The sequence below is a fragment of the Protomyctophum bolini genome (assembly GCF_963924005.1).
Source record: "Protomyctophum bolini genome assembly, chromosome: 15".
Taxonomy (NCBI): domain Eukaryota; kingdom Metazoa; phylum Chordata; class Actinopteri; order Myctophiformes; family Myctophidae; genus Protomyctophum; species Protomyctophum bolini.
This window is the reverse complement of record NC_137876.1, coordinates 14,705,051-14,732,937: the sequence shown is the minus strand read 5'-3', so window position 1 is coordinate 14,732,937 and position 27,887 is coordinate 14,705,051. Positions and strand designations below refer to the sequence as shown.

The window sequence follows — 27,887 nt, the reverse complement described above, 5'->3', positions numbered from 1 at the left end:
CTGTTTTTCCGGAAATGTAAAGAACCACCTGTTATGTATCCAATGTAGTTATTCTGTAGTTGCATGCTCTTGTTAAAGATTTTCATTGGTTTACTCATTGGTTCAGCTCACTTGATATATATTTGGCTGCAGACCACTGTCGGAAATTGCTTTGTGCCAGGGACACCCAGAAGAGACCCTCAGTTTGGGAAGGAAGATGAAATATGGAGATACAAGTGTTCTGCCCGACAGCAACAATGTTCATCAAGAATTGTGAATAGTTTGTTTGGAACAAATAAAGAAAGCGTTTTCTGTACATGTAATTTGCCTTGACATTGTGTCGTCCTGAGGATGATGTGTTCTTTTCCCTGTACTGTGGCGGTTTCACCTCATTCCTGGTCGTTTCCACGGTAACCATGTTCCCATCAATTCACCATGACAGAGGATGTTTTTGGTCGCCATGGAAACAAAGCGGTTTAACCACTTAAGCCCCTATATGGTCGTCCGAAGTCCCTCATGACGGATTTCAGTCATTTGGATTCCATAGAAGTCAGCATGTCTTCTATGGCAGCATGTTGTGCAGTCAAAATGGCCTATCCACAAGCTCTCTGTGCGTCGCTGTAGTGTAGATAAGCTATTTTCGGTTATCATTTTAAGATTAGAGCATTTCAAGTGGTCAAAGTAGCAATATGTTCAGAAGCATCTTCCATAAAATCTTAATGGTCTCGGATATTTGATATAGAAGCAAAGGCTATTGACAGAGCACACTCAGCTCAAGACTTTTGTCGCCTAGTATTAGTATCAGATGGAAACATAATTATGGTCCAATTTGGCGGGCCCTTACAGGAATTAGCCAACAGAACAAGACATTTTTATTGGCCCTGGGCGAGGGCAGTGATAAAAGGACGGAGAGGGTGATTTCTGATAATCCCTAGGGCTGATATGACAGTAACTGACCCAGTCAGTGCAAGCTGAAGTGCCACCATTCACATTTTAGAGAGTCCTAGACATCCGTTTTCACTGATATTTTGTACAAGAAAAAGTGCAACACCTTGATATGTTTGAAAAACTCATTTAACACAGAGATCGCCTTTTGACGCCTTTATTAATATCAATTGCTTACGGTTCACAACTGTGTCCTGTACGCACTCGTAACACTCCGACTGCGGTGCGATGAAAACTAAACTGAAATAAAAATTCTGCTGGCTTATGCTGTCTATGGGAACGCAGTTTTTAGAATCATAATATCTCTGATTCTTCTTTTTGTCTCAAAACAAGCTAGATTTGCGTCTCATTTCTCGAAACGATATGATCCCCGGGTACAAAATGTATGTTTTGGGTGAATTAAATAACAATTGCGGCACCCGTTACATAATATATAATTCACTTTGCGTTCACTTCACATCAACCGGAGGCAGGCTGTATGATAGTGGAGATGTTCTGGCATGTTTCAGAGCTGTGTGTGTGTGCGTGCGTGGGCGTGCGTGCGTGCGACGTGGGGGACATGGCATCCTAGTCCTCGGGTTGTCATGGATTGAAGAAGACTGATTTCAGTCATTTTGGAGCCAGCATGTCTTCTGTGGAAGCATGTCGCACACTGAAAATAGCAGATCTACAAGCTCACACCACGTCACCATGCTGTGAGCTTGTAGAATATAGATCGTCTATTTCGGGTTATTTCCGGTACAACAACGTTCCATTTTCTTTTTCTTTTTAAAGATTTGTTTTTGGCTTCTCTGCCTTTATTGATAGTATCAAGTGAAAGGAAAGAGGGAGAGAGAGAAGGGGAGAGACATGCAGCCAAGGTCGTCATGAACGGGACTCGAACACGCAACGCACTGTCAGGCCAGAGCCTACTGTATAGGTGGCATGCGCCTTGAACGTTGGCCAGCGAGGTGCCAAAGTTCTATTTTCAGTACTGAGATTTTCTATAGTTTTAGGCCATGGATTGTGCAACGAGCGTAGCTTGAGTTTAACAGGGAAGTCACGAAGCAGCACTCTGCTAGCTTGTTCTCACTTAAAAAATACATCACCACAAAATAAGATTGCGTGACTGATGATTATGTCTTATGTAACGGACGTGGTGGTGAGCCTCTTGACATAAGAAAAGAAAGTGAAAATTTTCTAGGCTATGAGCAAGAGGGGATCTTTTTTTGTTAAAGTTCTTCACTTGCAGACAGTAAAGCAGCTGACCTTTGTAAATGATTGGCACCCGTTTTCCGCTGTATTTTTCATGTTGTTTGATTAAAAATACATACTTCCATTATTGTCCTATTTGTTTCCCCCGCTGGCAGGCCCAAAAAACAAACCAACAAGTCTTTCTGAAAGCATAGGTTTTGTTCCTCATTTGGCACTGAACCGAAACACAGCCACAACAGTTCACCCACATTTTGATTTGCCAGCTTCTCAAACTGGGTCACTGTGCTGCTGCAGGTGCTCCGAGGTCACGGTAGAATCATCCTGTCCATTCTAGCAGTGATGTAAATGTTTTCAATGTAATGAGTCCCGGGATGCAGGGATGGTCTTTTAGATGAGTCCCACTTCAACGACGTTAGGAGTCATATTTTGCAAAGTGAAGCATTTAAATCCCATTTCATTTTATATGGTTATAATGTGGTTATATTCATGTAGAAAACAGAAGAAGAAATGATATTATTATGACTAAAGCTAGCAAAATAAACTACAATAAAAAAACAGTACAGTACTGCATCCCGTGGATGCAAAGGTCGTTTTATTGTGTCCCTTAACTATAAACTGTGTTTTGGGATGCAAAATGCACCCTATTTTAATATCTGCACACTAGTAGTAGCCACTACTATCTAACACTAAGAGATGTGTCCATGTTACACCCGCACTAGCTGGTCTACTGTATACTGTACACTGGCTACCCGTGAGCTACAGAATTAATTTGAATATTTTATTGATCATTTTAATTTTTCACATGGACAGGCTCCCAGTTACATTGTGGACTCCCACAATAAGCCTCGGGACAGGGCTCTTTGGATCCTCCCAGGGCTCGCCTTGTCACCCGAGGGGACCCGGGGCCTTTGTGACCCTGGCTTCTAGGCTTTGGGCCTAGAAGCTGTCGCCCATCTACAAGTTCACAATGTGCCACAAACAGACACGTTGAAAGCTTTATAGATCTGCTTTTTTTTGCTAATGCCACCCACCCCTCTAGATTGATGCTGGGGTGCAACTAAGTGATTAACAAAAGTGGCATTTTAAGAGTTTTAAGCATAACGTTGCTAAAATAATGAACCAATGAAAGGTATTAAATAGCGCTTCAAACCTCCACTTGAGCTGGATGTTTTTTCATTTCCTGAAAAACGAACATTTTGGAGTTAGGTGGTTTCTTCCAGACAGACAGCAGAGACATTTTGGTTATCGCGTTTCAATCGCGTAATTGTGACGTAAAACCTTCATGTCGTCCCATCCCTGTTGGAGGGAGCGACGCAAGGCACATCACTCCAAATAAACAAGCTGATGTACATGATGATCAGGGTCATGTCAGAAAGACAAACCACGGGGGATCTAGTCTAAAGCCTCATTTATGCATAGTTGCGCGGCTGGTGTTGCCTGCCGTAAATCCAAATAGCAGATCTTTAAGCTCACAACGTGTCACATTTGTGACTGGTTGCGAGCTTGTAGATCTGTTTACTGAGCACGGCACGCTGAGGGCTCAGCCGGCGAGCCGAGGACCATTGGAGACGTGTTGTCGCAGTGTGTTTGTGTGTGTGTGTGTGTGTGTGAGAACAAGGTCCTGCCTGGACTCTGGAGGACCCCTGCTGATGTCCCAGACAACAACCCAATGTTCTGGTGGTCTGTTCTGCAGTGGTGGAAACAGTACTCAATGTTTGTTACTTAAGTAAAAGTATCAATACTGCAATGTGGAACTACCCCATTATAAGTAAAAAGTCTGGAGTGCGTCGCATCCCGACACATTGTGAGCTTGTAGATCATCTATTTTCAAATGGCTGAAATGTATATAGGCCTGAAGTGTTTAATGTATGTTTTCGTAATAATAATCTAAAGTAACTAAGGTCTAATAAATGTAGTGTAGTAAAAGTACAGTATTTGCCTCTTGATATGTTCAAGAATTGAAGATGTACAAGCTTGCAGCGTGGCACAAAGTTTGTATATCTGCACATTTCTGAACATTTTTTGAAAAAGTGTTTTTTTATTTTTATAATTTTTATAACGAATCTTCTCTTCTAGGGGTACCTATCTGACAAAACATTTTCAGATGGTTGTCCACAGCCAAATAGATATCATTTTGGGGGTCCTTTACACAAAAAAGTTAAAGTTTTAGAACTACTTTAGAAGGCATTTGTACATCTGATTGCACGCACGCACAGTATTTTGATATTTGATATTAATTTGATCAGACATGCCCCCTTCCTATACAAATCCCTTGTATTCAACCAACATTTTAACTGTATTATATGGCTTAAACAACAAACAACTAAATGATGGCCAGCATCTTTTCCCACCGAAATCACAATAACAATATTCGTGATTAATTATCGGTATTACAATATTAAACAAAAATAATCAGGATTATCCTTTTAGCCATAATCCTCGAGAACCCCCCCCCCCATCATAGAGAGATAGATCAGTGCTGTTATGCACTTATGATCTATAGCCTTTAGATGCTCTTCATTGATTTCTCCCATGGCAGTTCAATGAGCAAATGCAGCCTTAAGTGCCTGGTGAAAGGCCGTAATGCTTGTCCTAGGCTCTACTGTTCTGCTGCTCAACATTATTTTAATGGAATAATGGGGGAATCTTCCCTCTTTGCGCGCGCGCTCTCTCTCTCTCTCTCTCTCTCTCTCTCTCTCTCTTTCAATGCCCCCCTAAATGCCCTGACTGCCCCACCAAACATCCCAAAAATCTCAAATTTCAAAGATATTTCAAATTAAAGTGCTTATATGACTTATTATTTGAAACACTACGCTACTAACTACAACTGTCACACCACCACCAAACCAACCCCATTTCATCATTCAAAAAAGAAAAATCTCTGAGTCAGACCGCTTTTTGCATCCTACAACTTGTGCGTCTCCATATTGCCCTGCTCAGAGCTGAACAGCCCCTCCCTCTCTATCTCCATATTGCCCTGCTCAGAGCTGAACAGCCCCTCCCTCTCCCATCTCCATATTGCCCTGCTCAGAGCTGAACAGCCCCTCCCTCTCCCATCTCCCCTGGTCTGAAAATGCCCTCCCCCCGCCAGGAGGAAATTAGACTCAGAGTATAGAATTCAAAGCATAGGCCGTAAAATATAAATTCCCTGCTCATTTCAAGACACAACAAGGCTAAACAAGAAACACAAATGAAACAAAAATGAGCTAACGTTTGTGTTGTGTTTTTCACACGCTCCCTGACAATGCATGCATTCTGTCATTGCTGTGTGCTGCTAGCCTATGCCAAGTGACTGACATGTGTTGAAATCACTGTGAGTGATTTATGGCGTTATCTTTCTGGTAGAATCCAAATATGTTAACTTAAAAGGAAGCATTTGTTAGGGCTTTCACAGAAAAGCAGACAACTGATGTTATACTTGCTTAATATAAGGCCTGTACAAGATACAAATCTTGTGGCTCACAACTAAAGAAAAAGAAATAAATAAAATGGATGGATGATAGATGATTGTGTGTTATAGATAACTGTGGTAAAATACATAGTTTTCTATGCATTTCGGTGGATTTAAAGCGCAAATAACATGCATTTTAAAACTGCTTTTAATATTTAATAATCATATTGTCTATGTCCCTCAAAGTTATTTCTAATGGTTTGAGCCTCAATCACCACTCTGATATAACCAGCCTTGTCAATTATTTCTGGACTTTGAAAGCAGTTTTAGCTGCAGTACCACAATGTCCTGAGGTGGAGAGGGTGCTAATATGCAGATTATTTAATATTTGAGTCATTATAATACTCATGCTAGATAAAACCAGGCTTGTTTCCATTCCATGCCAGCTTGGAAAATCAACAATGGTGGACATTGTAAACAAAGTGGAAATGCAAATTTGCAACTAAAGACTGAGAAAAGGAGGAATTATCAGGGCTCGAAATAGCGACCATTTTGGTCGCAAATGCGCCTGAATTTTAATCTGTGCGATCTCAAAATATAACTGGGCGCACCAGTGCTACTGCATATAATTACTGTAGTGCGACCAAAACGATCGCGACCGAAAGTGTCGCGGGCCGGTTCCCTCCCGCGAGATGATTTAAACTTGTAGAGCATAAAGATCTGAGCATGTCAAAAAAAAGTAAATTCCTAGTCCATTCCTGTCCAGAGTTATGATTGTTTAAAGAAATATCTCCTTGGCTTCTTCTACTTCCTCTAACCTCCCGTCAGTCCGTGGACTGATTGGGTGATCAACATCAGCTGGACCTGAGGTCCTCAGCTGTGAGAGACAACAAAAGGGCTCAATTGAATGGAATGTGTGGAGTCACACACACACATTTATGATGACGTTATGAAAATAACTTCTCATAAATATATACAGTAGGCCTATATATATATATATATATATATATATATATTATTTTTTTTACTTCAATCAAAAAGCAGGCCTACATAAAACAAAGGGTTTTGTAGCCATTTACAAATTCAGAAATTATAGCAGAGACAGTATTTAGAATTTAATTATATTTTCAACTGGTTTATTGCCACAAAAATAGCATCTCATACCAACTGGCTTGTAGGCCAGTGGTTCCCAAAGTGGGGTCCGGGGATCCCTAGGGGTCCTCGGTTAAATGACCATGATACTATGGGTAAACCAATTTCACTGTACATTTGTACACTCAGTTAAATTAACTTTGATTTTATGGGTCCCAGAGATAGAAATGGGGAACGGTAGCCTAATTCAGGTCAAACTGGGGGTCCTTGAAATGTAAATAACTGAAAATCACTGCTAGAGCCGTAAAAATCTTCTCATATGGGGGTCCCTGGCATATATTTTCAAATGGGGGTCCGTGGGCTAATGAGTGTCAATTTGAGGGTGCTTGACATGAAAAATGTTGGGAACCACTGCTGTAGGCTACAAGTGTAATAATAATGAATGTAAAAAATCGATTACATATTGGTGCTCGTAAAATTTTGGTGGGTGCTCCTAATTTTTTTCTGGTGCTCCTTCATTCTGAATTTGGGAGCACCAGTGCTACCAAGTAAAAAAGTTAATTTCGAGCCCTGAATTATACAAAGTAGGGTGACATTGATGACATCACGATGAGGCCAAAATCAGTCGAGCTGTTTCTGAGAGCAATTTCCATTAAAACACCCATATGACATGAAGGCCTGATTGTTCAAAATTGGTTATTTGTGGGGATAGAAAACACACATGGGAGCCCCAAAAACACAAAAGAAATTGAAAAAGTTGAATTTTATGTTATAGGTCCTTTAACCTCCCAATTCCGCCCGCGTCGCAAAGCACCCCCCCCCCAAGTGGTAAAGGTTACATCCAGGGCCTGGTTGGTGGTTGGTTTATAAAGCTCTGAATGTTTTAGGGCCAAAATTGATTTCTGATATTTGTGCGATTCCATTAACCACCCAGACCTCACAGGTCAATCTGGGAAAGGTCCAAACGCGGAGAAGCAGATTTGTATGCAACATACCGTATATCTGGAGAACAAACCCAGAAAACTGCAGGCATGCTGTCACGTGTACGTAGTTCCTTTAGATCACAGCTTAATGCCTTTCTGTTTGCCATTGCCTTTCATCGAGCACTTTTTATAATGCGTTTCCTTTGCTTGATGTTTTGTGTAAAGAATTGTGCATTGCCTTGCCTTCAATGCCTTGTTGTTGGAGTGTGCTATATAAAAAGCAAGGCTTTTACACATCTACAGGCGACAGGTGCATAGGAGAGGGTTAAAGGAGAAGTCCATGCTAGAAGGCTTTCTTACCTTTATTTGTAGTTGCAAAAGTGCATTATTGGCTATTTCCCCTAATATAAGCCCTCATTGGTGGTTGGGTTTTTGTGCTAATTCGCTTATATTACGAATAACTAGCAAAAGCACTAGGGGCGCACGCTCTTTCGCGGCTGCAGCTCCCAGGCTCTGGAAGAGCTTGCCCTTCACATTCGCTCTGCCCCCTCCATTGGTGTTTTTAAGTCTCACCTTAAGACTCATCTTTTCTCCCTGGCTTTTAATCCCTCCTGAGTCCATTTTATGCTTTCATGCCTACATTTTTGTCATTTTTATTATTGTGTTTCTCGTTTATATTCTGTGTTTCTCCTGCCTGTTCTCTGTTTTGCCACTGATGTACAGCACTTTGGTCAACCTTGGTTGTTTTAAAACGTGCTCTATAAATAAAGTTTGATTTGATTTGATTTGATATTTCCATCTAAATAATAATAATAATAAACTTTATTTATATAGCACCTTTCATACATAAATGTGCTTTACAGAGCAGAAAAGATTAAACAAAACGGCATTAAAACAGTCATGCAGTTAAAACAATAGGACAATAACGCAGTGTCAAATCAGGCAAAGGCAGTGGTACAAAGATAAGAACAGATTTTTTAAAACTCAACTAAAAGCAAGAGTAAAAAGGTGAGTCCTAAGCTGTGTCTTAAAAATATCTATAGAGGGTGCCTGTCTGATCCGCATTGGTAATTTATTCCAGGCTGTTGGCCTGGAATAAATTATCCCAAATGTGCCGCTTGGGATACTATTTACATTAGTAAAACAAAATATTTTGAGCGATGGAAATAAGCGAATTAACAAAACACCCCAATGCCTCAATTCAATGCAATTCAATTAAATTCATTGAGGGCTTATATTAGGGGAAATAGCCAATAATGCACTTTTCCACAAAATACCACTTGGACCTCTTTGGTGGGGACGTAACAACTACAAATAAAGATAAGAATGCCTTCTGTTATGCCCATATATAGAGATCCCTGACTGTGATCATTATTAAGCCCATATATGGGAATGTTATATGATGGTATTGTGTCAGCCCCTGTCTTGAGTGTGGTATCTTGAGTCCTGTGTTATATGTGCTGTGTGACTGTCCTGTATCCTGTTGTTTTGCTTGGGTCCTGTAGGATTTGAGATCGTTGAAGATACCATGAGCGTTGTTTGACAGTTTTGGAAGCTGAGAGCTGTGTCAGTGTTGATATGACTATACATGGGTATTCAGGTAATGTAGTCTCGAGGTCGGTCCCCCAACGTGGAGAGCCTTCGTAACAGCCGCACGACCTCCACCCTCTCACAGAGGAGACTGCCGTCGCAGTTAACTATGAAACTTTGTTTGTCCCGACACCAGCCAGCGCCGTCGTCTGACCAGGGAACGCAGGGGGCGCTGCCGTCCCCTGTTATGCTATGATATGGAGATCCGACTGTGATCACTATTAAGCCCATATATGGGAATGCCAATATATGATCATATTGTGACAGTCTCATGATAACCACTGTAGTTGGCGCAAAGGTCACAGTTAACTATGGAATCATGCATTTCCCGTCAGTCAGTCAGTGGATCATACATGGGGAAAGCCCTATATGGTGCACACTGCCCAGGTCTCGTGACATTGCACGCGACAGGGTGAGGTCGCTTCTCGCCCCCAGGCGTCTTACTTGTATGTGTGTGTGTGTGTGTGTGTGTGTGTAACAGGGCGGTATTAATTAATCTATAGGGGCGGCGGTGGCTCAGGGGTAGAGTGGCTCGATGGATGGCAACTGCAAGGTCGCCTGTTCGAACCCGGGCTCCCCCAGAGTTAGTGTCGAAGTGTCCTTGAGCAAGGCACTGAACCCCAAATTGCTCCTGATGTGCTGGCTAGTGCCTTGCATGGTTTCCGCCATCGGTGTATGAATGTGTGTGTGAATGGGTGAATTGATGCACAATCTATATAAAGCGCCTTGGATAAAGGCGCTATATAAATGCACCATTTACCATTTATAGCCAACTACGCCACCTGGAGCGTAGTCAGGTTAGACAATGATGCTTTTACCTTCTGAAACTCTTGTCACACTGTTTTTAGTGGTATGGTTTTTCTCCAGTGTGGAGACGCTGGTGTGTCTTCAGATTACCTGACACAGTGAAATTCTTGTCACACTGTTTACAGTGGTATGGTTTTTATTCAGTGTGGATACGCTGGTGTGTCTTAAGACTACATAACTGACTGAAATTCTTGTCACACTGTTTACAGTGGTATGGTTTTTCTCCAGTGTGGATACGATGGTGTGTCTTAAGACTAAATAAATGACTGAAACTCTTGTCACACTGTTTACAGTAGTATGGTTTTTCGCCAGTGTGGATACGCTGGTGTGTCTTAAGACTACATAACTGACTGAAATTCTTGTCACACTGTTTACAGTGGTATGGTTTTTCTCCAGTGTGGATACGCTGGTGTGTCTTAAGACTACATAACTGACTGAAATTCTTGTCACACTGTTTACAGTGGTATGGTTTTTCTTCAGTGTGGATACGCTGGTGTGTCTTCAGATTACCTGACACAGTGAAACTCTTGTCACACTTTTTACAGTGGTATGGTTTTTCTCCAGTGTGGAGACGCTGGTGTGTCTTCAGATTACCTGACACAGTGAAACTCTTGTCACACTGTTTACAGTGGTATGGTTTTTCTCCAGTGTGGATATGCTGGTGTGTCTGCAGATGATATAACCTACTGAAACTCTTGTCGCACTGTTTACAGCTGTGGGTTTTCTTTCCTGTGTAACTCGGCTGATTTGTCTTTCCTTCTCCCGCCAGAGCTAAACTCTTGGTAATCTGCTGATGACTGTTGGATTCAGGTACATCTGTGTCTCTTTGTTTCTGGCTGGTTACAGAGCAGTTGATTTGCTGACAGGCTGCTGAAGGGATCTGTTCATTCCTCAGTGTTTGGCAGTAGAGGTCATCATGGCTCCTCTTTATGGGTTCATGTAGGAAGGTGGAGGCACAGGCATATGGACACTCAGAATAAGACCCCTGAGTCTGAAAATAGTGGGCCTCACTCCTTCCTTCCATCGTCAAATGCAGCTATAAATGGACTGTGATGATAATTAGAGATCTAAGTTCCTCTTTTGGGGTTGGACAGGAAATCCCAGGATATACTTCAGGATAAACCTCAGGAAGAAACTTTATACCTCGGATTGACACTAAGTGAAAGTCTAAAGACAATTCACATGTTATGTAGGCTGAGAAGGAGCTTAGGTCTGACATCACACACAACATAAACTGTTGCAGTGCAAGCCCAGAAATGCAGATTTGCGTACACTATGACATGCTCACTATGACATCATCACCATGACGGCAGAGATCCACATAGAAGCCAGGACTTTGCGGGACGCGCACTAAGATTAGATACACCAACAGTCCGACATGCGGAAACAATGGTCGGACTACCGCTCGAACTGCGCTGCTCCCCTGCTTGTGGTTATGTTAAGGTTTATGACTAGTCTAAACTAAAGCCTGATCACCGTGAAACCTTAACATGTGTACACTCCCAGCAGGCTCAGGAAGAAACTTTGTCCCCTCATGGTGATGTTTATTAAAACCGATTCCATGCCACCATATGGCGGCAGTGCCAACAGAATGCACGAAAAAAGGCTGCGAAGAAGAGCCTGTGAACCGACACCACAGAAGGGGACGTCAAACGACGGGACATACGCATCGTAGCACCTGACGAAAAACATTACTTGCACGCTCTGCTTGCGCAAGTAATAAGATAAATGCTTTATAATCTTCAGGTAATTAACACATTTTTGACACAAAATATTGTAAAATGCAATAGCATTTACATTAATAAAATGTCTGCCAAAAAAAAAGAAAAAAGAAAACATTTGGAAAGGTTCCAGGTGGCCGGCCACTCGTCCAGGTTGCCAGTTGTGCAGGTGGCCGCATGTCCCTAGGTGCCCAGTTGTCCAAGTGCCGTGTGTGTGTGTGTGTGTGTGTGTGTGTGTGGGGTGAAAAGTGGAGGATGACATTTGCATCACAGCAAAATAGTATGGCATTATACAAATGACATACGGTATGCCATTTGTACGGTAAATATGCAAGTTGGAAGCATGCAATGTAGTCTGTAGTGTGTGTTGTTTCCTTTCCTATGGCATGGAGAGATAAACTGGCATACTCCTCCTTTGCACCCCTTTTCAATTAGGGTAGAAGGATGTGAAGTCTTCTTTATACCACACAACTCCTCCACCTGAATCTCTACCATGACGTGTGCGTTTCTCTCTCTCTCTCTCTCTCTCTCTCTCTCTCCCTCCCTCTCCCTCCCTCCCTCCCTCCCCTCCATTCCATATCATTGAGCCTCAGTGCAGCAGACGCACTGGTATTAATGTGTGCACAGCATCAGATGGTCCACTGTGATGAAAGAGGATATTTAGGGAGCATTCCATAGAGTGCTGTCCGCTCGATTGTTAATGGATATCATTTTGACACGTCACATCGCAACATGTTGTGAGAGCTTGTAGATCTGCTATTTCCACTACTTGTTTAATGTTTTCCAACACGGCGAATGCCGATTATCATGATTTTTTGACGATTATGCAAATTGTCATTAGGCGATTATGTAATAATTTGCTAATCCGATTTGAACCTTGAAGCTAAAAAAAAACTAACACAAAAAAGGAGGACTATTGTGGTCCTATGTAATTCAATTCATTAACAAAATTAACACAATAATACAATACCAATACAAACGATATACTGTATGTACAAGAGAGATGGGAAAATTACCCCCCACAAAAAAACAAAAGCAACACACGGGTTCCACATGTTCATGTGATGACAGGACGGCAGCTTCTCTGTCTCTGTCTGCTTGTCACCCCCCCCCCCCCGAAATCAGGCTAAATGTGATTACTGTAATAACCACCTGTACGTGATCACACATTTAATAGGATTACGCTGAATTATCTCTCATTAGATCAGATTAGGATGCCTAGTAAAAGCCTGATGGAAGCGTGTGTGTGTGTGTGTGTGTGTGTGTGTGTGTGTGTGTGCGTGTCCATGCGCAGGTGTGCATGCGCACACTTGTGTGTGCGTGTGGTGGAGTCGGACTTATAAGGGATTTAGAATGACTACTGACCATTAATTAGTGGTCACACAGTAGTAGGTCACTTCCTAAATTAAATGTTGTTGGCTTGCTTCCAGCAGTGGTTTCCTTTACTCCACTTGGAGGACATGTGGACAGGCATGTGTCCACTTTGACGACATGTGAACAGGCATGTGTCCACTTTGAGTACATGTGAACAGACATGTGTCCACTTTGAGGACATGTGAACAGACATGTGTCCACTTGGAGGACATGTGAACAGGCATGTGTCCACTTTGAGTACATGTGAACAGGCATGTGTCCACTTTGAGGACATGTGGACAGACATGTGTCCACTTTGAGGACATGTGAACAGGCATGTGTCCACTTTGAGGACATGTGGACAGACATGTGTCCACTTTGAGGACATGTGAACAGGCATGTGTCCACTTTGAGGACATGTGGACAGGCATGTGTCCACTTTGAGGACATGTGAACAGGCATGTGTCCACTTTGAGTACATGTGAACAGGCATGTGTCCACTTTGAGGACATGTGGACAGACATGTGTCCACTTTGAGGACATGTGAACAGGCATGTGTCCACTTTGAGTACATGTGAACAGGCATGTGTCCACTTTGAGGACATGTGGACAGGCATGTGTCCACTTTGAGGACATGTGAACAGGCATGTGTCCACTTTGAGGACATGTGAACAGGCATGTGTCCACTTTGAGGACATGTGGACAGACATGTGTCCACTTTGAGGACATGTGAACAGACATGTGTCCACTTTGAGGACATGTGAACAGACATGTGTCCACTTTGAGGACATGTGAACAGGCATGTGTCCACTTTGAGGACATGTGGACAGACATGTGTCCACTTTGAGGACATGTGAACAGACATGTGTCCACTTTGAGGACATGTGGACAGACATGTGTCCACTTTGAGGACATGTGGACAGACATGTGTCCACTTTGAGGACATGTGAACAGGCATGTGTCCACTTTGAGGACATGTGGACAGACATGTGTCCGGCTCCGTATAGAGAAAGGACAGAGACGGTTTATTGCAATGTATAACACACCATTTGAAAGCATACATTCTGTACTTTCATAACCTGTAGAAGACTGAAAATGTGTTATACAAATCACACTATCCTCCTGACTACATGTCCTCTTCCTCCTCCCACAGCTGTCCGTACCTGGCTCTCCAGTTGACCCCGGCCATCCCGGTGATCGGTGGCGTGTTGTTCCTGTTTGTTCTGGGCACCTTGCTGAGAACCAGTTTCAGCGACCCGGGGGTGTTGCCCCGAGCCTCCCCGGACGAGGCCGCCGACCTGGAGAGGCAGATAGGTAAACCTTTTTTTGTGGATTTCATCTTTTTCAAAATGACTTTGGATTGGAAGTGATGTTTTTGAGTGGTGGCAAAGAAGGGCTTTGTATCATTGTGTTCTCTCTCACACACCTATTCAAACCACAGTGGTTCTCCGTTCCTGGGCCAGTGGGCCTATTGATTTTCTTTTTTTCATTTATTATTTTTCCTTTAGCTTTCTCTCTTTCTCTCTCTCACTCTCACACGCACGCACACACACACACACACACACACACACACACACACACACACACACACACAAACTTATCTGTGTGTGTCTCTCTCTTTCCAGACCAGGCTGTAAGTAAGAGATAACATTAAAAGTTTCTCCTTCCTTTTCCATATCAGAGCATCTCTCTCTCGCTCTCTCTCTCTCTCTCTCTCTCTCTCTCTCTCTCTCCATGCGTCTCTCCTCCACTACACTATATCTGTTTCAGCATAAGCCTCTCTGCATGGCACTAATCCCAGGCAGGCTGGCTGTGGAATGTGTGCTGGGTGTGCTATAGCTTATATGGAGGCAGTTCCACACTTAAAAAGCAACTTGAGGTGATGCTTGTGGGAAAAACAGTAGGGCTACAACTATGTTCTAACTTTTGTTCTGAGAGATTAAGCTATCTGTTACTATTTTGATTAATCGTATAATAAAGAAGCATATCAATTTGTCTTATTTTGATGTGTCAATGACTCAACAAGTGAAGGGTTAGTTTGGAAAACGCTGGTGAGAAGAAACATGCCCACATGCCCTCAATAGTATTTCAAAGTTGTTTTATTTTTGGAATGCGAAGCGCGCATTTCCCAATGATGTTACTCTTTTCCATGCCGCAGGGCTAGCGGGGACTCGTTAAACAAACTGTGGGCTGTCTTAATTAATCTCTTTAGGAGACTTAACAGCTGTGGGAGGAGGCAGGGCAGGCAGAACAGAGAGAGAGCTCCGATCAGAAAGTGATTGTTTGGAACGATTTAGAACACTTTGCAGACTTGGAAATGTCCAAGCAGAGGGACCCCCTGGACCCCACTTAGAGGACCAGTGGTCCGTCTGTCTGTCCAAGCAGAGGGACCCCCTGGACCCCACTTAGAGGACCAGTGGTCCGTCTGTCTGTCCAAGCAGAGGGACCCCTGGACCCCACTTAGAGGACCAGTGGTCCATCTGTCTGTCCAAGCAGAGGGACCCCCTGGACCCCACTTAGAGGACCAGTGGTCCGTCTGTCTGTCCAAGCAGAGGGACCCCCTGGACCCCACTTAGAGGACCAGTGGTCCGTCTGTCTGTCCAAGCAGAGGGACCCCCTGGACCCCACTTAGAGGACCAGTGGTCCGTCTGTCTGTCCAAGCAGACTGGCATCAGGACCGCTGTTCGGTACGGTCGGTGGGAAAATTCCAAGAGCCGAGCCTGTCTGCAGCGAGGCTGATACAAGTCTGAGTTATCCTCCCCGTTCTCCAGTAGCTCTGCTCTGCCGTGCCTCTCTGCCCTGTGGACTGGTGGACCAGACCAGCAGGCTTATTATGGCCCTTCCAAGAATTTGGAACAACATTAAAAATGGCTGCCTTTGGCGGGGGGAAAGAAAACACAACTCGCTTTGATGTGTGTGTGTGTGTGTGTGTGTGTGTGTGTGGGGGTGTGTGTGTGTTGTATAGGTCTCAGGGACAGGGCTGCTGTGCGACAGAATGACTAAATAAAGGCATATTATTGACTCAGGGTACTCATGGCTAAGTAAACACTTGGAGGAGTTCGGGACTGAAGGAAATAATATGCTGTGTGTGTGTGTGCGTGTGCATGTGCGTGCACACTAAACAGACAGAGAGAGAGAGAGAAGGTGAGACAGAAAAAGAGACGGATACAAGCAAAGATTCGTGGCTTGAATTGAATTGCAGGAATTTTGTAGTCTGTTGCAGCTGGTGCAACATCCTAACTTGAAGCTCATGGCTAAGTAGGAGTTTGGGACTGAAGGAAATAAGTGTGTGTGTGTGTGTGTGTGTGTGTGTGTGTGTGTGTGTGTGTGTGTGTGTGTGTGTGTGTGTGTGTGTGTGTGTGTGTGTGTGTGTGTGTGTGTGTGTGTGTGTGTGTGTGTGTGTGTGTGTGTGTGTGTGTTAAAACTAACCTGTGGCAGCAGGTTAAAACTAACCCGTGGCAGCAGGTTAAAACTAACCCGTGGCAGCAGGTTAAAACTAACCCGTGGCAGGTTAAAACTAACCCGTGGCAGCAGGTTAAAACTAACCTGTGGCAGCAGGTTAAAACTAACCTGTGGCAGCAGGTTAAAACGAACCTGTGGCAGCAGGTTAAAACGAACCTGTGGCAGTTTAAAACTAACCTGTGGCAGCAGGTTAAAACTAACCTGTGGCAGCAGGTTAAAACTAACCCGTGGCAGGTTAAAACTAACCTGTGGCAGCAGGTTAAAACTAACCCGTGGCAGCAGGTTAAAACTAACCCGTGGCAGCAGGTTAAAACTAACCCGTGGCAGCAGGTTAAAACTAACCCGTGGCAGCAGGTTAAAACTAACCCGTGGCAGCAGGTTAAAACTAACCCGTGGCAGCAGGTTAAAACGAACCTGTGGCAGCAGGTTAAAACGAACCTGTGGCAGCAGGTTAAAACTAACCCGTGGCAGCAGGTTAAAACTAACCCGTGGCAGCAGGTTAAAACTAACCTGTGGCAGCAGGTTAAAACTAACCCGTGGCAGCAGATTAAAACTAACCCGTGGCAGGTTAAAACTAACCCGTGGCAGCAGGTTAAAACTAACCTGTGGCAGCAGGTTAAAACGAACCTGTGGCAGCAGGTTAAAACGAACCTGTGGCAGCAGGTTAAAACGAACCTGTGGCAGTTTAAAACTAACCTGTGGCAGCAGGTTAAAACTAACCCGTGGCAGGTTAAAACTAACCTGTGGCAGCAGGTTAAAACTAACCTGTGGCAGCAGGTTAAAACTAACCCGTGGCAGCAGGTTAAAACTAACCCGTGGCAGCAGGTTAAAACTAACCTGTGGCAGCAGGTTAAAACTAACCTGTGGCAGCAGGTTAAAACTAACCCGTGGCAGCAGGTTAAAACTAACCCGTGGCAGCAGGTTAAAACTAACCCGTGGCAGCAGGTTAAAACTAACCCGTGGCAGCAGGTTAAAACTAACCTGTGGCAGCAGGTTAAAACTAACCTGTGGCAGCAGGTTAAAACTAACCTGTGGCAGCAGGTTAAAACTAACCTGTGGCAGCAGGTTAAAACTAACCTGTGGCGGCAGGTTAAAACTAACCTGTGGCAGCAGGTTAAAACTAACCCGTGGCAGCAGGTTAAAACTAACCCGTGGCAGCAGGTTAAAACTAACCCGTGGCAGCAGGTTAAAACTAACCCGTGGCAGCAGGTTAAAACTAACCCGTGGCAGCAGGTTAAAACTAACCCGTGGCAGCAGGTTAAAACTAACCTGTGGCAGCAGGTTAAAACTAACCCGTGGCAGCAGGTTAAAACTAACCTGTGGCAGTTTAAAACTAACCTGTGGCAGCAGGTTAAAACTAACCCGTGGCAGGTTAAAACTAACCTGTGGCAGCAGGTTAAAACTAACCACGGGTTAGTTTTAAAACTAAAACCTGTGGCTTCCTGTGATGTTCGGTTTAGGGTTGGGTTTTGGGTAGGGAGTCGGACTCATGACTAGGACTGTTAGTACGTCGGAACAAACACATAAACCATAATCAGTCAGTGTATTATCATCTGTGTGGATAAGCGGTTTAAATGATAATCAGTGTCATCATGAATATGTTATGATGTTGTCATTGACTCAAAGTGCTCCAGAGCTCAGGTTTCACTGCTGTGGCAGTACATTGATCTGTTTACCAAAACACCACACACACAGCCAGCAAACACAATGACTCAAAGTGTGTCGCTTTGTGCTGCGTTTCAAGTTTCATCTGCTTCTTTTGATACTCAAGTAGGGTGCTAATTTACAACAACAAAATAAAAAATATTAATAGAAAATGTTAAATGTCCAAAACATGGAGACAGGAGGTTTCTGCCCAACAACGATGACAATAAAAAGAGTGTAGCGCTGTACGTTCATGAGAGGGTTGCAGCTGGAAATGGAAAGTGAGTTTATTTCCTCTCTGGGTGTCATTCCTGACGTGTCTGCCTCTGCCTGCTCAGAGCACCATGCAGGCAGGGCATCCATCCATCCATCCATCCATCCATCCATCCATGCATCTCGACACACGCCACAAACCAGAAGACTCGCTGGAGCGTTAAACCCACTGGGGGTTGTTGCCGCCCGGCTGGCTGAATGTCAGGGCAGACAAGGCAGGCCGCTTTGCTTCCTCCACCAGAGGCTGGCGGCCGAACCCCCAGGGGGGGTGGTGGAGGCCACATGGATATAGAGAGAAAGGACGCGGTGACATTTAAGGTTTATACGCCATGGGCTATATATCTCCAAATATATCTAACTTTAGTCCATAGGTGCACTGGCGCAGTAGTCTGTGAGGTTGGGTTCTGAGGCTTTATCTACAGTATATGGCCCGGTTCTGTATGGCCCGAGGTTGGTGCTGAGTAATGCGCTCTCTTTAGTCTTGTGAGATCAAATGAATGATTCATAATTATCTGAATATTTTTGTATAATGTTTTAGTTTACGTGGCACAGAGTCTCGCCAGAACTCACACAGCAATTTTATTGTTTTTTTTTTAATTCAAATCTTAAAGGTAGAGTAAGTGATTTCACTTAAAAAAGGTTTCGTTTTTGGCTGTGGGACCTAAGCCTTCGTCCAATCAGGATAGAGAGTCAAAAATGAAACCTAAGGTTTTTTGACCCCCAGGGGTTAACTGGGGACAGGGAGGAACTCCTTATATGGTCAGCACACTCTATAGTAGAGAGGATTATCACAACAAAACAATATTTGAATTAAGTGAAATCACTTACTCTACCTTTAATTTAAAATATTCGATAATTATTTTATTTTTTACATTCGAATATTCATTTGAATATGGAATATTCGTTGGCAGCACTAGTGTGTGTGTGATATCTATCCGATTCCAGTTGCTGTGTGTCTGTCTGTCTGTCTGTCTCGGGTTCTGTCTTTTGACAATATCTCATCATCAGCACTTAATTATCTCCAAATACTAACTGTGGCCTTATAGCCCACTCGTTGTCAAAGTGGTGTCTAGGGACACGCAGAGGTCCTTGAGGGGGGCAGAAAAAGAAGCAGTTAAAACACTTAATTCTTATTAGTTTTTTTTGTCTATTCAAAGATTAGCCGATCTGAGCTTGCATTTTCGAAAGATATTTACACATTTTACAAAATATGACACAGATCCACATATGGGAAGATTTAATTTTCTCATATCGGGGTCTGTGTCATAAAATATTTTCAAATGTGGTGTCCACGGACAAAATTTAAATGCAATCAATTTGATGATCATTCAATTGACATTAAAATGTTTCGAGAACCACTATAGTGTTTCTTCAATGCCAGTGTCTTTCTGAAAGTTCTTCAGAGTGCAAGAGTGTCTGAAGAAGGTTCTGAGAGACCCACCCAAAGTTCTGAATGAATGATACGTAGCCTGCGAGGTTAGTTCAGGCAGAATACACTCGAGAGTTTACACACACATGCGCTTTGTGAGTTATCTGACCGAACCAGTTAGTGCCCATGCCTACCCTGCCCGAACTTATTTCATAGTTGGATGTTGGATGGAGTATATACCAGGCTCAACAGTAATGTCTGTGTGTCCAGGCACAGTGCCAGTCATGGACAGTGGACAGACACGGGCACTATAGACAGGCAAACAGGAAAACGAGAAGGATGTGGTTTGCTTTGATTGATTAAAAAGAGGACTAGCAGCAGCCTCTTGAATTATGCCACTGTCAAATCAAATCAAGCTTTATTTATAGACCACATTTAAACCAATCGAGATTGACCAAAGTGCTGTACACAGTCAAATCAAGGCATCAACAAAACATTATGCATGTGCACCCAACTTACAGTAGCATCAAAAACACAATTGTAATTGTTATGTCTAAAATGTGTGACCTTGCCTCCAGAGTCTGTGTGACTTTGAAAGCCAGTAACATTTGAAATGGCTCACTCAAGTTCTCAGTAAATACGGCCGTTAATTTCCCCACTTTCTGTTGTTTACTTTAAATAATTCCTACTGAAAACGAATTAGTCAAAGCCTAGCAATAGCTAGCCGCTGAAAGGATATTTCGAAAAGCTATACAGGGCATTTAAAAAAATCTAAAATATAACACGGAAGATGACGTCTTCTTCCTCATCTCATCTCTTTAACAGGCTCAATTTGTGGAGGAGATAGGTTGCCCTGAGAGAGTCTGTCTGAACACCGTGTTTCCCAAACTTCCCGGCACCCAAACTAGTGAACGTGTCGCGGCTATTTTCACTACTACTTAAACATTTGCTTTCTAATTTATGTCATTTTTACATTTTTATTTAATTTCTTCATGACATTACTGAAATAAATGAGTCAATTTGTTTTTAATTCATGAAACAAATAAAAATGTGCCCACGACCCACAAATAGCTCCCGACCCAGTGTTTGGGAAGCAGTGGTCTAGACTAGAGCTCTGCATTCTGCCTGGAGACATGCAGCACTGCATTCTGTCTGCAGACATGCAGCACTGCATTCTGCCTGGAGACATGCAGCACTGCATTCTGTCTGCAGACATGCAGCACTGCATTCTGTCTGCAGACATGCAGCACTGCATTCTGTCTGCAGACATGCAGCACTGCATTCTGTCTGCAGACATGCAGCACTGCATTATGTCTGCAGACATGCAGCACTGCATTCTGTCTGCAGACATGCAGCACTGCATTATGTCTGCAGACATGCAGCACTGCATTCTGTCTGCAGACATGCAGCACTGCATTCTGTCTGCAGACATGCAGCACTGCATTCTGTCTGCAGACATGCAGCACTGCATTCTGTCTGCAGACATGCAGCACTGCATTCTGCCTGGAGACATGCAGCACTGCATTCTGTCTGCAGACATGCAGCAGTGGTCTAGACTAGAGCACTGCATTCTGTCTGCAGACATGCAGCACTGCATTCTGTCTGCAGACATGCAGCAGTGGTCTAGACTAGAGCACTGCATTCTGTCTGCAGACATGCAGCACTGCATTCTGTCTGCAGACATGCAGCACTGCATTCTGTCTGCAGACATGCAGCACTGCATTCTGTCTGCAGACATGCAGCAGTGGTCTAGACTAGAGCACTGCATTCTGTCTGCAGACATGCAGCACTGCATTCTGTCTGCAGACATGCAGCAGTGGTCTAGACTAGAGCACTGCATTCTGTCTGCAGACATGCAGCACTGCATTCTGTCTGCAGACATGCAGCAGTGGTCTAGACTAGAGCACTGCATTCTGTCTGCAGACATGCAGCACTGCATTATGTCTGCAGACATGCAGCACTGCATTCTGTCTGCAGACATGCAGCACTGCATTCTGTCTGCAGACATGCAGCAGTGGTCTAGACTAGAGCACTGCATTCTGTCTGCAGACATGCAGCACTGCATTCTGTCTGCAGACATGCAGCAGTGGTCTAGACTAGAGCACTGCATTCTGTCTGCAGACATGCAGCACTGCATTCTGTCTGCAGACATGCAGCAGTGGTCTAGACTAGAGCACTGCATTCTGTCTGCAGACATGCAGCACTGCATTCTGTCTGCAGACATGCAGCAGTGGTCTAGACTAGAGCACTGCATTCTGTCTGCAGACATGCAGCTCAGCACGTCTCCTTTGTGTTGTTATGCATTAGTCAAAAGTGTGTCAGTGGGGGAGAACGAGAGATATTGTCCGAATGGAGAGAGAGGGGGGGAGGGGATAAAATGCTGACAAAAGAGAAAACAAAAGGTTGGAGAATGTGAGCTGCAAGACGAAGATGGATGGATATACAATGGCTGTCTGCCACGCTCACTGACGGGGCAGTTCTCTCATGTCTCTGTAAAAATGTACCTGCAGGTTTTACAATCATCCCTCAAGTCAGTCACACCTACCACTTATATTTTGGCAAAGGGATGTTAGTGTCAAGGGACATGCATGATCTTACACAGCCCCCAAAGAAAAACAAACAATAAATAAATGACGGTACAAATTTGATGTGAAACTGTTTTGAAGACCTTTGCCAGCCTACTTACGTTGGATGTTAACATTCTGGTATGAAATTGGATGGGCAGCCCACTTAAGAGTGACCCCCACCAAAAACCCGTGCCAGTGTCTTCAAGCTTGCAGATCTGCTGTTTTTGTAATGTGTCAGCAGTGAGCACCACTGCCCTGTAGTGTTGTTGTTAGTATGGTTAGGGTTTCTACACAAAAGCTGGTTCCCAGATTGCTGTTTTTGTGACAGTGCAAAACAAAGTATAACTCGGGGGTAATCTAGTGGTGTGCACTATAAACGAGCACAAAGTGCATGCGGGGGGTTGTTAAAACTCCTCTCCATCAGCCAGCGTATATTTTGATTAATCGGTGCCCTGCTGCTCAATTAATGAGAACATATGGTTGTGGTATTAACATGGGAAGAAGCCTCTCAGTCTGTGGCCCTCAGTCTGATGCAGGGTGGTTTACCCATTAAGACCGATTCCACAAATGCCCGTTTCTATGTTTTCTATGTAGCGGTGGTTCTCAGACTTTCTCATGTCAATGTATTTGGCCCCCAGCGACAGCGACTAAGCAAAGATTTGAGTATGGAAAAAAAAGATACCTTTACAAATGCACTTTGCCTGAAGAAGGCCTAGTTCCGTGTCTCTCATATTGCTTGTCTGTCCTTTGTGCACTGAAGAAAAATCCCACATATATAAAATGTGGGAAAATTTGCATTGGATCAATATAAATTGTAGGGTATGTCCTGAAGGAAAATAAAATGTCTCATAAAGTGAGAGAGAGATCTCTGAGTTGTATATTGGTTACTTATTTTTGCTGTGAACTCGGGTGTGTCTTTGAGATTTTTACGTAAAAAACAAATCGAGTAATAATAATTACAGCACTCCCTTCCTTTAGTGCGATGGAGATGAGAGAGATGCAGAGATGGCAGCAGCAAAGATGATGGCACTCTAGCAGTAGTTGTCAGTGTTACAGAGAGTGATGTAGATCTGAATATTAGAATGGTAATATAGTTGTCAGTGTTACACAGTGATGTAGTTCTGGATGTTATTTCTTTAAAAAAGTATCCCACGATTTTGCAACACATTCCAAGCTGCTTCTTTTCACCTGACAGGGGGAGTTTCCCCGGCCAGATGTAGCGCATGGAAGGAACACGTTATTACGACCAGTTCCTTTCCCCTCCAGGATTATTGCATGTTTTTTGTGAGGGTACCTAGTACCTACCCTAGGGGTAGATGTTAGACAGTAATAACAATAAAGTTGTCAGTGTTACAGAGAGGGGAGTTGACTAAAAAGCAGAGGACCAGGAAAACCACCAGTTGTTGAGTAATGACTTTCAGTGGCCTGGATTGACCCCAAACTGACAGCATGTGTACGTGATCATGCACCGTCTTGTTGTACACATACATCTATCTTATATTTTCATGTTTTACCTAGTCTCTCACTCTCACTCCCCCCCCCCTCTCTCTCTCTTCTGCTTCTTCACCCAATAAATCTGTCCTCACCTGCTTCCTTCACTCTGTTCCAACACCTGATCATCACACTGTCCTCACCCTGGCCCTGTTCCATCGGTTGTGTCATTCTGACCATTGATATCTGAATGGTTCTCAAACCTTTTCATCCCAAGGAAGGACACCCCAAATGAGGATGCTGGGGTTTAAGTGGTACATTTTTTTAATTACAATTATTTTGTTCCATTTGTGTGCTGCCAATGCTATGCAAAAAAACCTTTTAACTTTAATCAGCTAGTTGTGAGATCTCTTCATTATATTTCCCCCCTGACAATGAATGAGTAGTTGTGTTGTAACGTAAGTAATAAGTATTCTCTTGCGTCATCTCATGCACTCTGATTGTCTTGTCGTTTCGCTTCCTCTGTCTCTCTCTCGCATATGCGCTCACGCACACACGCAAGCGTGCGCACACACACACACACACACACACACACACACACACGCACGCACGCAACGTTGCATGAGCTGATAGCCTTCACTAACCCTCGCTGTACTGTATGCTAAATTTAAGAATATGTTTTTTCCCCTGAGGTGGGGTACTCCGCCGGATGTAGAGCTGTTAAAAGTGTGAGCCACTGTGTTAAAGCATTGAGTAAAAGTTAGCGAATGCAGAGTTGATGTCCTTAGATTTCTAGACGTGTGGAGATAATATAAGTAGGGAGTCGAGTGAGATATAGCAGCCTGTCATCAGATTTAATGGTTTGTTTTTGTCTGAGTCTCTTATTCGCAGAGCGTTTTCAGTGGGAGTGAAGTGTACGTTTATCTCTGCTGTCAGTGGAATCTTCCAGCTGTACGTCTTCATCATTTCCATATCTTCACAATGGGTTATCGTCCGTTAAGTGTGTTGTTCAGACGATCACATCGTGATGTGGTAGCACGCTATGGATGTAGAGATGCTCGGATGTTTCTGGTCCTGTATTGTGTATGTTGTGTCTTCTGTAATAGATGTCATGTTTCAAAGAGGACTTATTTTGAGTGGGGTTACAGTTATGTGTGGCTGTGGCTATTCTGAGAATTTCCTGGAACTTAGCAGAAGCAAAAACTGCCACAGACTCTCTGAACCGTTGATTGTGAAAATGTCCTAATCATACTGTACCCGGACTGTCCATGACCAACACCTTTGCGCCATTAATCACTTTGAACACATTCTGTACGTAGGACGCCTCAGGCCGTCATAAGGATTCAAACCGAGCTGAGCTTTAGACGTCTGTGGACGTCCTAGCGCATCCTTTCGGCTGCCGCTCTGGGCTCATATTAGCTTACCGTTGACTTACATGTTAGCGCGGCAGAAAGAATGACTCGTATCTCCTAATCCAGGGCGCTCTCCGTGGTTATGAACGGATCGATGTACTGGCGCTTCATTTCTGCTCCTCATCCGTCTCTCCCGCAAAATATGAATGCTTTTTGGATCATATATCGTATAAATTTAAATGATCGCAATGTAAAGTCAACTTTTTTTAGTAGATTGTTTCCGGGTCATGGCTTTCAGAGTAAAAGCGCTGAGACAACCCCGGCCACCCAGAGCTCCTATTTTGAAGCACTTCCGGCACTGATAGCACATTTTTAATGAATTGCATTTTTTATAGTTATTTTCCAAGTGCTCAAACGCTTTACAATGGTTCATTCATTCATACATTGGGAGGTGAAGCGGCGAACAGTCGACGGCAGCGTCCTCACTTCCCACATTTACATACCATTGGTGGCAAGCTCACACCGACCGACTCATTGGAGGCAATGTGCCATTCAGTATCTTGCCCAAGGACCCTTTGACATGTAGTTGGAGCTGGGATTCGAACCGGCGACTCAGGGTTCTATACTTGGTCCTTTGCTCCTTTTTTTCCTCTAGTCTACACAGTAGGTTTCTTAGCCCTGTGCTGCCTATCACTGCTCCACGGTAGTTTCTTAGCCCTGTGCTGCCTATCACTGCTCTGGTAGGTTTCTTAGCCCTGTGCTGCCTATCACTGCTCCACGGTAGTTTCTTAGCCCTGTGCTGCCTATCACTGCTCCAGCTCCGGTAGGTTTCTTAGCCCTGTGCTGCCTATCACTGCTCCGGTAGGTTTCTTAGCCCTGTGCTGCCTATCACTGCTCCGGTAGGTTTCTTAGCCCTGTGCTGCCTATCACTGCTCCGGTAGGTTTCTTAGCCCTGTGCTGCCTATCACTGCTCCGGTAGGTTTCTTAGCCCTGTGCTGCCTATCACTGCTCCGGTAGGTTTCTTAGCCCTGTGCTGCCTATCACTGCTCCGGTAGGTTTCTTAGCCCTGTGCTGCCTATCACTGCTCCGGTAGGTTTCTTAGCCCTGTGCTCCGGGCGTAAAAGAAAGAGAGAACTGTGCAGAATAGACTGCTCAACAACACCGCTGGCTGGCTGCAGTTATAGTTATAGTGCTCAGTGTGAATGGCCCTTTTAGGCTGCTCAACAGTGCCACTTTAGGTCACCCAGCGGTATTGAAGATGTTCGTACTCCGAATATACAGACAGACATACACACGCGGCCAGTCATTGGATCGGTTAGGCACCGCTTAATTCCGTATAACACAACTCACTCTTAGTCTCTTTTACAGTAGAAATGTCAACCACCCACATCATGGGTCTCTCTCTATTTCTCTCTCTGACTCTCTCAGACACACACACATGTGAGGGAAAAAAACTGTGTGTTCCAAATTTTCAATACTTTAACTTCTACTCCACTACATCTCAGACTAGGAAAATATACTTAAAATACTCGACACAAGAAGCTACACGCTTCTGCCGTCATAAGTCTGCTGCCATTGGTTATGGCAGACTGCTGGGCATGTGAGGGTCATTTCAGGGTTTGAGGTCAGATGTAGAGTTGCTGGCCGGCTCCTTCTTCCGGAAGTGCATTGTCTATGGGAACCGGAGACTAATAGCAGGTGAACGGCCGATAGTCGAAATGTGGGCGGGGGAACGTCCCCCGAAAATATACAAATAATTCATTTGTATCTTGATATCGCTATCGGGCGATTTGTATCTAATCGCCCAATAGCGGGCGATTAGGTGATGCGTCGCCCGATGCTCGCTCACTGTTAAAATGCACTGTGAGTAATCTGCGACCTAACGTCGCAACAAATGTACATTAATCACTTCAGCCCTATAAAATAGCCAACCTATAAAATAGGTTGGCTATTACTGAACATTTACTTGTAACAGAGTGTTTTTACATTGTGGTATTGCTGAGTACTTCTTGCACCACTGAAAGAAACACGTGTGCGCAGTACTCTCGCCCAACACCCACAGGTGCGTGAGAGCCCTCGAAGCGAGAGCGCTGCTATAATAGGAGACAGGTTGTTAATACCTTTTCATGGTAGTGAAAATCACTATCATTTCTCCCTCTGTTTAAGAGCCTGTCATCTCCGCTAGAAGCCACCGCATACAGTAACTACCATTTTGTTCTTTTGATGGTTACAAGAGCTTTTGTGTTAGCGTTTGAAATAGAAATTCATGATGTTCTTCCTTTTTTTGTCACGGGGGAGAGGTTATTGTTGCTGTCGGGCAGAAACCTCTTATCTACGTAGTGTAAAGGAACATTCAGTGATTTGGGTGATTTGGAAAACCCCCCGGTCTGCCCCGGTAACAAGATGTGCACATGCACGCACTATAGTGGGAGGACACGCAACAGGCCAACAGCACGCAGACCAAGGCCCGCTCGATCATGATTGGCAGAAGGCCCCCTCTCTATCCTGATTGGATGAAGGCAAAAACGAAACCTAAGGTTTATTGACCCCAGGGGTTAAATTAAGTGAAATCACCGAATATGCCTTTAACTTTGTGTTTTTTCGTAAATTGACGCCCTACTTGATCATACTACAGCAGCAATAGTAGCAGATTCACAAGCTCGCAACATGGTGTGACGCGACACTACTTTCGATGCTTTTTAATTGGAATCCTGAAAAATGACAGTTTTGGACATAATGAGGTTTCCGCTTTTATGATCTTATTATTATGACGATTATGATCTTTTCAAGGATG

General features: G+C 43.9%; 1 protein-coding gene across 4 annotated transcripts in view; it reads left to right on the top strand.

Annotated features, from left to right (window-relative positions):
• The window catches only part of LOC308329041 (palmitoyltransferase ZDHHC14-like), an 84,345-nt gene that overhangs the window by 27,977 nt on the left and 28,481 nt on the right, over positions 1 to 27,887 (top strand). For all 4 annotated transcript variants that reach the window (XM_080783202.1, XM_080783203.1, XM_080783204.1 and 1 more), the window contains exon 3: positions 14,149 to 14,309. In XM_080783202.1, coding sequence (XP_080639328.1) covers positions 14,149 to 14,309 — 161 coding nt within the window. The remainder of the gene's footprint in view (positions 1 to 14,148; positions 14,310 to 27,887) is intronic.